The sequence below is a fragment of the Microtus oregoni genome, unplaced genomic scaffold (genome assembly GCF_018167655.1).
Source record: "Microtus oregoni isolate MIOR12 unplaced genomic scaffold, Mior012 000002F_ref0000024, whole genome shotgun sequence".
In the NCBI taxonomy this organism is placed as follows: domain Eukaryota; kingdom Metazoa; phylum Chordata; class Mammalia; order Rodentia; family Cricetidae; genus Microtus; species Microtus oregoni.
Genome location: NW_024543061.1, coordinates 76,219,764 through 76,229,573, shown reverse-complemented (window position 1 = coordinate 76,229,573; position 9,810 = coordinate 76,219,764). Strand labels below are relative to the sequence as shown.

At 44.4% G+C, this 9,810-nt stretch overlaps 1 protein-coding gene across 1 annotated transcript; it reads right to left on the bottom strand.

The window, feature by feature from the left end:
- Positions 1-2,359: 2,359 nt before the first annotated feature.
- Positions 2,360-6,878, bottom strand: Pde6h (phosphodiesterase 6H). Its single transcript, XM_041644652.1, has 3 exons — positions 6,745-6,878; positions 5,007-5,047; positions 2,360-2,436 (listed from the first exon to the last, which is right to left on the bottom strand). Exons 1-3 carry the CDS (start codon positions 6,876-6,878, stop codon positions 2,360-2,362), a joined length of 252 nt encoding a protein of 83 aa, XP_041500586.1.
- Between the last annotated feature and the right edge of the window lie 2,932 nt (positions 6,879-9,810).

Sequence of the window (9,810 nt, the reverse complement as noted above, 5' to 3'; positions counted from 1 at the left end):
ATTGGTTCCTTCCCCCCAGGCCCTCCTATAGCATTGTTCTGAGCCTTCTCCACCCTGGCTGTTGGACACATCTGTGTGATGGTTGGTTGACTATCTTTCTTGACTAGCCGAGAGATAGCTAGGGAATTAGGAAGGCATATATCTGGGTGTGTCGGCAAGAGTGTCGCCTGAGACACACATCATGTAGGTCTGAGATAGTGAACCGCTCAGTCCCTTGATAAAATCATAATCTGATAGTGTACCCAGAGATGCTGAAAGTGGGGGTGGGTTCTAATTGGAGGAAGTGAGTCAGTGGGGTGCCCTTGGGGTCTACATCTTCCTGTATCCCACCTCTCCCTTTGCTTCCCAATTGCCTTGAAGGTGTGAGCTGCCCCACCACCACGGACTGACTTCTCTAAAATTGTGGAACAAGATGTAGAATCCCTTCAAAGTCTTTTCTCAGGTGTTTGGGCACCACTTGAAGAGAAGCGGCTAACCCAGACCCTGTGCTGCAGGCGGTTTGGTCGACATTACTGTTTCATCTTTAGAAGAAAAAAAAAACCTCATCTACAAAGTAAACAAAGTGTGGACCAGGGCCTCACAAGGCTGGTGGGTTAGACCTCCCTGCCTCAAAGACACCACAGCTGGAGGGGCAGACCAAGGGGCTGCTGTCAGATGCCAAAGCAACTCAAAGTGTCTGGAGGGAAGAAGGGGAGGGGAGGGGGGGGTTCCTGCTGAAGGTAGAAGCTCCCACCCCCACGGCCCCTTCATTAAACACTTCTGCTTTCCAGTTTATCTTTTGCCTTCTCTCTTCTCTGTCTGGCTTTATTGTTAGAAGATCATTTGGTAAGTACGAAATAATTAGCATGGAGCCTGCTGCAGAAGACAATCTCCTGAGGGCGGAGCCCCCTCCTTTTCATGCTGAGGTGTCGATTTTACCACTACTGTGACCCTCAAATGATGGAACTGAGACAAACTGGAGGGTCCACAGGGTGAGTTTTACACCCAGAAGTACAAAGCGATTTAGTGTCTGAGCCGGGACAGAGGTCTGGCCTTTTCTTCCTATCCTTCCCTTCTCTTTTCAGTTAGTTTGCTCCATTCTTTTACCACAGATTACAAAACTGCAATGAAGAAATGGACTCTCTCAGAACCAAAGCACAAAGCCAGAGGCTGTGTTCACATTGCACAATTCCTCAAAGGTGTTGTGGAAAGACAGCTATGTGCACACTGCATTTGACACAACTGTGGGGGGAGACACAGCTTCTGCATCTGAGTCTAACTTCACAGCACAGGGACTCTTCGCACTGGTGATTTCTGAGTGGTTTGTTACAGAAGGTGGTTGGTGGATGTTTGAATAGCCGGTGACTCTCAGCTCAAGCCACTGTGTGGAATAATGCTGACCAAGGACGGTATGAAAGGGAACTCTCTGGAAACAGAGCCCTGGAATGGAAGCTCGCATGGTCAGGGTTGTGAGTTTAAATCTTCAGTCTTCCAGACTGAGAGCAGCAGGAAGCCCCTAAGGTAACATGATTCAATTAAAGTATGTGATCCCCCCCCCCCCATTTGCAAAGCAGAATTACTGCTTGACTCTTAAGACTAGGCCCTTTCGTAAACCCTGCACCTACTTCCTGTAGGTGCCACGCCCCCTTTCGATCTTTGCTTGCAGTGGTTAATACAGTGACTGCTGAATCAGAAAGGGGCACACGAGGCCTCGCCCCTCTCCATGATCTATAAGCAGTTAACATTTTCAACGGGAGAAGGTGGCACCACTCCACAGTGGTGTGATTTCCTGTAAGTTGCTTCTGCTCCAGGAAAAAGGCCCTTGCTCAGGGTCCTAGAAGGAATCACAATTAAAGCTTCCAATTAAATAAATTCAACTCGAGTGGAATTATTTCTTATGGCACTGATGCCCTGATGCCCTAGGAGAATTGGAGATGTTTGCTCAGATCACCCCCAGGTACTACTACATCATATATATATTGAAAGTTCATCTCACACTGTAGCTCAAGCTAGCCTGGAACTCACTATGTAGCCCAGGCTGACCTGTACCAATCCTCCTACCAGAGCCTTTCAAATCTATTAATGTTATCCTATAATCCTACTGCTAATATAATGAGTGTCGAACCTACATTTAAACAAAATATAGAGAAATGTGGATGACTTTGAAGCATCAGGTAGGGAAATTATAAAATTCAAAATGCCCCAACAAATGCCTCTTTTTTTAACCCTTGAAACTGAACTGCCCTGCAAGAAAGAACACACACAGTAACTCATGGGTAATGACCATATATGTCAAAGAAATTTCTTCCAAATACTGGCTCTCAAGATGTAAAAACATCCATAGCAGATGCTCTTGAGAGAAGCTGAGCCTCTGGACTCTTCATATAATCCCGAACTGAGCGAGTTCATGCAGTTCCAGGTGGCTGAATGCTTCCCAGGGACAGATCACTGTGATGTCTGCAAGAGACAGGAGAATATCTCAGCCAAGCCCTCACCCAGAGGAGGAGCCCTTCCTACAAAAAGAAAAGACAGCCTCCAAACAGCTACGCACACACCCCTCCATTCCTGGGAAGGTGTGTAGGATGGCCCCATAGCCAAGAAGGATGCAAGCAGTCACATAAGTGTTACACGCATGCACACATACACCTGGGTATTGGGTTCATTTTGTACTCTCTTTAGGAAGGAGATGAAAGCTCACTGCATCTCCCAAAAGCTGAGCCACCAAGAGGAGCATAGATGGAATTCTCATCAGGTCAAGGATTGAAATGAGAAGTGGGACCCTTCTAAGTTCCCATGGTCTGGATGGACTCTTTTCACTAATCCGAGGTGAGCTTCTCAGGCAAGCTTCTCACGGTTGCTCTTTATGTTTCCAGATGTCTGCATCAACATGTACAGAGAAACAACCTCAGAGCATCATCTAGTCATGTCTCTGGTTCGGGGAAGATGGCATTTCTCCTGTTTCCAGAGAAGCTGGCTCTAGCCAAAAAGTACACTTACATAGATGGGGCTCAACCCAGGGCAAAGACCCCAGGCCTTGCCCCAGTGGGAATCTCTTTGCCTCTTTCCAGCGGGGAATTTACCTATCCTCCTGTGCATGTCTAAATTTACCTGAACATAATACAAAAATAATCTAAGAGCAACAAGTAAGCTTTAAAAAATAGCATAGGACCTACTTAAGATCCAGGGTCACATGTGTCTACAAAGTTGAATGCACTGGTTCCAGTGATTGGTACCATGTATCTGGTGTAGTTCAAAACTTACATCCACCAAAAACCCTGACTATGCACACACACACACGTGAGCTCAAACATGAACACAGAGCCATTTTAGTCATTAGTGTTAATACCTGAAAGAAATCAAGATTTCTTCAATAGAATACACTCATAAAATAAAATGTTATTATCAGAAGCGATTAGAGGTGAAGAGATAATTCAGTTGTTAAGAGCACCAGCTGCTCTTGCAGAGGTCTTGGGTTCAGCTCTCAGCACCCAAACAATGTCTCACAACCATCTTTGACTCCGGTTCCAGAGGATCTGATGCCCTCTTTTGGCTTCCACTAAGACTGGGCACACACAGGCATTAACGCAGACAAGTAAGCATACACATAAAATGAAAAAAATAAGGAGCTATTGAACCATTAGAATACAGAAGACACATGAATAAATATTGCCAAATTGAAGAAACTAGGACAGGAAAGCTAATATACTGTATAATTCTAACTCAGTAACATTTCAGAAAACGTAACGGTAATACCCAGTTTAAAACAAGCCTGCGGTGTCCAGAGGAGTACAGTTGGGGAAGGAAGCCATTCCCCAGTAGAGGTGAGGAAATGTGTGGAACAATGAAACCAGTCTATGCGACACAATGATGACAGTTATGCAACCTGACACGTTCACTAGAAGCCTTAGAGCCATATGGCACCAATAAGCCTCAAGCTAGATGTGCTAAGGACTTTCGTCAAGACATCGAGAATGATTGACAGCAGCTCATCACACTCGGCAAATGTGCCAGACTCATGCATTATGTTCATTTCTGGGAAAACAGGAGTGATGGTGGTATGAGTTCTCTGACCCTGCTGCGAAAGTCTTCTGCAATCTAAAACTTCTTTTAAAAATAAGTGTTAATTTTTTTAAGGACACCTATAGCAACTGCAGTCAGTATCTAATGAAGGAAAACAGTCCAGCCAACTAAAAGGATTTGCATCAGATACACTCAGTGTGTGCAGCCCTGTTCTTGGTGCTGTGTGCACCCACATCCTAGTGCTATGTGTACTCCCGTTCCTGGTGCGATGTGTGCCCCTGTTCCTGGTGCTATGTGTACTCTTGTTCCTGATGCTATGTGAACCCTTGTTCCTGTTGCTGTGTGCACTCCTGTCTGATGCCATGTGCACCCCGTTTCTGATGCCATGTATACCCCTGTTCCTGATGCCATGTGCACCCCTCTTCCTGATGCCATGTGTACCCATGTTTCTGTTGCTGTGTGTACCCCTGTTCCTGTTGCTGTGTGCACCCCTGTTCCTGTTGCTGTGTGCACCCCTGTTCCTTCTGCTATGTGTACCCCCTTCCTGATGCCATGTGTATCCCTGTACTGTGGGATGTGAAGAAGAGGAACTTGGTTAGGAGTGGGTTTCCAGACAGACTGCAAGGGCTCTCTAGACTCTGCCACATTTTCCAATTCCGCAGACTGTGGCTTCACACTGCCACTCAGTCTGCCTGAGATTCCTCTTCTGCAAAGTGGAGTTGGAATGGATCAACTCTATGAATCTTACATCTCACAACCCTACAGCCGACTGCAGCAGGTCCTCAAAGGCTGTTAATAAAACAACATTAGACCTCACACTTTGGTCTCTTTGCATGTCTGCATGTAGCAGACACATACTTAAAAGGTTAAGTTAAATCCCCACCTATCTGTCTCCAAAGGATCCCAGGTTGTGGGTGTTGTAACTCTAAACCGTCCCTTAAATCTTGAAGTTTCTGCAAAGAGGAAACTTCAAAGCAGCATGCTCACTTCAAGGTGTCAGAGCTCACCTGTTCCTAGCCCCTCCATGCCTGGGATGTCATCTCCAAACCTACGCAAAAAACAGATGGATAAAGCAGACATTAGCTGAGGCCAGAGGTGAAGGACCCTGAGGTTACCCCTGGGAAGGTTTTTTCACTCAAAGGAAAAGAAGTCCTAAATGTTTTATCTGAGAAACTTTCATCCACATTGAACTAGATCCAGGATCTAGCTCAGTATATCCTTACTGGGGAGTGGGTGTACTTGAGACATAGCATAACACAAGAGGGTGGCCTTGAACCTGAATTATTGATTCTTCTTCATTCCCAGAGTTCTGGGATTACAGGAATGAGTTCACACCCACTTTATGCAGTGCTGGGAGCTGAAAAGAGGGCTCCCTACAGGCCAGATAAGTACTCTATAACTGACCCCCCCAGTTTCATTTAAAGATTGTGTGTCTGTCTGTCTGTGCCTGTCTGTCTGTGTGCCTCTATGTCTGTCTCTCTGTATGTATCTGTCTGTCTGTGTGTCTGTCTGCCTCTGTGTGTTTGTCTGTCTGTGTGTCTGTGTGTGTGCCTGTATGCCTGTCTGTCTCTGTGTGTGTATCTGTCTGTCTGTGCATTTGTCTGTGTATCTGTCTGTCTATATCTGGGTCTGTCCGCGTGCCTGTTCAAACACCATGGTGTGCATGTAGAGGTCACATGACAACCTTGTGATGTCAGTTCTCTCCTTTCACCTTTATGTGGGTGAGCTCTAGGGATTGAACTTTGAACACTTGGATGACCTAGGAAGTACCTTTACCCACAATACCATCCTGACAACCCTCAATCTTCATTTCTTAAATATAGAGATGATTAAGCAGTAAGATATCAATATTTAATTAATCTTAATTAACCCTGGGCATCGCATTAGGCACAGAAAATAAAAGAAAAACCAAATTTTCTCTCAGTGATCTTGGTCCAAGTGTAGATATAAATAAATAAATATAACGTAAACTAGCACAAGTTACGATGGCTGAAGGCATGCTAATATAAACACAGAAGTGATGATGAAATTTAAGTAGCAGTAAAAGATAAATGAACCTCTGAGGAGTGTGCTGGGAATACATTTTTTTCCAAATAGCAATAGAGAAAAACAGAGGACAGAAGAAATAAGACATGACGATGAACCAAAAAGTCAACAACAGCAGAAACAAGACAAAACCTAGTGTTCCTTCGAAATGACTAACAGTTCAGATTTCCAGGTTAAAGCACAGGGTCTGTCTGCGTAAAAGAACACAGAGAGAGAGCTGCAGAGATGGCGCAACTGTTAAGAGCGCTTGCTGCTCTTGTAGAGGACTCAGTTTCCCACTTGGGCGCTCCCGATAGCCTGTAATTTCAGTTCTGAGAATCCAACGCCCTCCTCTGGCCTCTTCTGGAACCTGTGCTCAAACGCATATACCCACAAGAGACATACCACATATAAATATAATTAAAATGAAGTAAGTTTTTTAAAATTATTTTTTAAAAAGACTGGACAAGAAAAATCTGGAAGGTCAAATCCAAGGTCATTATGAAAACCTCTAGTTTCCTTTTGAAACTGGCCATTCTCCTGGGGGTGTTACAAGGGAACACCGACAGGATTCAACACAGATGGGCTAGAGAGGATAATAGAGGGCGAGGTGGGGGGTTCTGTGAGTCTGTGTGATAGCACCATCAGTACGTTCTCAGGACTAAAGCCATCTGTGGGAACGGAAGGCGACAGGCCCCTTATTTCTCACCTCACACTTACCCTTTCACGCCTTTCTTAGGAGGCTTGCTCTTGAACTGCCGGGTCTGTCTCTGTTTGAACTTGGGGGGACCTTTGCGCGGGGTAATAGGACCCTGGCTCGGTGCTGGAGGGCCCAGAGTAGTGGTGTCAGCCATCTTGGCCGTCCCGGGGTGGCTGCTGTGTTTTGCTTTCAGGCTCTCTGGAGAGTGGAAGGAAATGAAGACCTTGGGAGTCAGAAGGACTGTTAGTTATCATAGCTTTGAGCATTGTGAGCTTGGCCTTTTGTGTTGACACAGGCAAACCAGGAGAAATTACTTTAGAAAACATGATATAAAGCAATGGAGGTATTCAGGAGAGTGCAATGGTTTGTCAACTAAGAGATTTTGAAATAAAAACTATAGATTTATGATGGTTGGGGACATAGTTCAATTGGTAGAGCGTTTGCCTACCACACTCAAGGACCTGGGTTCAATTCCCACCACTGAAAAGCCAGAGCTGGTAGTGTAGACCTGCAATCCAAGAGGTAGAGGCAGAAGGATCTGAGGTTCAAAGTCACCCTTAGCTATATAGTCAGTTTGAGGCCAGTCTCAGATACATGAGACCTCATCTAAAAAAAAATAAATAAATAAATCTTGGTATTATATTTTCCAAAAATAAATCCAATAGTATTTTTATCATAACACCTTATTTCCCCTCAGAAACCCTATGGAAAGAAGGGAAATTATCTGAATGGTATGAGTGATTGGAGTGGCTATAGATTCTTGCAGCTTTATAGTCTCCGTCCAGCTACCGACTAGCCTGCCTCCAAAAGGTATTCTACAGTGTGCTCTTTGCCTCAGTGTTCTGTGCTTAATCCTCACTTAACTCAGAGACTTTTCACTCAGTTCTGAGGATGACAACACAGCCAGCCGGACAGAAGGATGTCTGAGCTATGGACAACAGTGAATATATTCAATGTAGCCTGTAACAAACTTGCAGAAATACAGGAACATATGATGGAGCGGCTAATGCCTGTGTTCTCTAACTCCGTGTCCAGACAGGCACTTCAGCCAGGCACATGTCCCTCAGACAGCCTTTATATTGTCTCTTGTGCAGACCCTGAGCCTATACCAATGCCGTATACCCAGAGTCATTTAGCCTCAGACATATGCCTAGCCCTATAAACCTAAGCCACAGGGAAAAATTATCAACAAAGGTAAACACACACACGCGCATACACACACACAAAAAATAAAACTTCAAGGCTTGAGAGGTGACTCAGAGTTTAAGATTACTGACTGCTCTTGCAGAGGACCAGGGTTCAGTTCCCAGCATCCCCATGGCAGCTTACAACCATCTATAACTCCAGTTTCAGGAATTCTAGCATCCTTGTCTGCCCTCTAAAGGCAGCAGACACACATGTAGAACACAGACATACGTGCAAGCAAAACACCCATACACATAAAATGAAATATATAAGAAATTTTATATTTTACAAGTTTTAACATATGGGTTGTTTTTTAAATTCTTTTTCTTTCTCAACATTCAAGAAAGTTTCCCTTGGAAAGGAAGAAACTCACAGCTAGTCTTAACCGCCTCCTCTGAGGCGGTTCTTCCCATGACCTAGTTCATGGGAACTCCTTTGCAGACGGTGCCATAATTAGCCTAGTGCAGATTACGGTGAGGCTCTTAGGATGGCCCTGGCCCTGTCGACCTTTATCCTGGGTTGTTTTCTCCACTCATCCCTACCTCACTGGGGTGCCCTCTAATGTTATACCTACCTAATCTTCTCTTTGAACATTCAAGACTCTCTGCCCTTATTTCTTTGTCCTATCATGGTTACCATGCTTGCCTTCCAGTTCTCAAACTGTTCAGTAGGAAAACAGCAGTCAATCTGTAAACAGTGCCCAGGATGAACTTGACTTCCTTGTCTTACTGTTCTTCCCTTTGTCTTTACCCCTACTGGAATGTCCTTCGTGTGCCCACCTTTTCAGCTCGGGGTCATTTCTGTAGCCTCCATGCCTACAAGAGGTGTTGGCACTCAAGTGGGTTTGGTATAGGGGCCGTGTTTATTGAGTGGGTGCATAAATTAGTGAAGGATTCAGGGAAAGTCCTTGACTGTGAGCAATGAGATCTGACTCATGAGTTTTCCATCAGGCCACAGAGAAAACAGTAGCTGGCCCCACCTCACAATGCCCTCAGTGGCTTTAGGGAGAGCAGCACCGGTTCTTCTGATTACTGAGTCTAATTCTTGTGCAATGGGGCCTTCTCTACCTCTGTCAACAGGCAAGGTCTGTGCCTCTCCAAAGTGTGGTTGGAAATCCAGGAGGCGTGGTGGGCAGTCAGCCAAGGGCAGCATGGCTCTCAGCATGTGTGACCAGTAACTGACACATCACAGCTGTGCCAAAGCCACAGGGGAAAACTAGAGAATTGATCTCAGATCAGACTCTCGGACTTTCAAGTTCTTTCAGAATAGTAATAAATCATGAATCCTTTACCCCAATCAGGAGAATCTATTAGACTTGAAATTGCTAGAGAAGTAACAAATTTTAAGTGTAAATATATTTAAAATGTTATCAGAGATTCCAAATTAATGAGCATTTTATATTTTATTTGGAAACTATTATATTGGAGACAGAGTTCAAAATACAATGGATTAGAGTTAATTCCATGGATCAAATCACCCTCTGAAAGCAACAGCAGAAAGAATGAGTTCTTTAGGACGTGTAGATTAAAAGTCCTGCTTCACAAAACTAGCTATGTGTTCTTTAAGTTTCATACTTCTTTCTGGGACCCCCTCCATAAAATGAATCAAAGAAAATTAAAGAAGATAATAAAAGTATTGTATCTAACAGTAAAGAAGCCAATTTAGGAAGCCAAGAAAGCCATGTGAATAGACCTATGGTTTGCAATTGGTTGTTTAACTCTTTTTTCTTGGGAGCCTGCCATCCAGCTCCCAAATAAATTCATGGAGTCTTATTCTTTCTTATGAATGCCTGGCCTTAACCTAACTTGCTTCTTGCCAGTTTTTCTTAACTTAAAATATCCTGTCCACCTTTTGCCCCTGGACTTTCTCTATTTCTTTCTCTATTTCTGTATGCCTTTTCT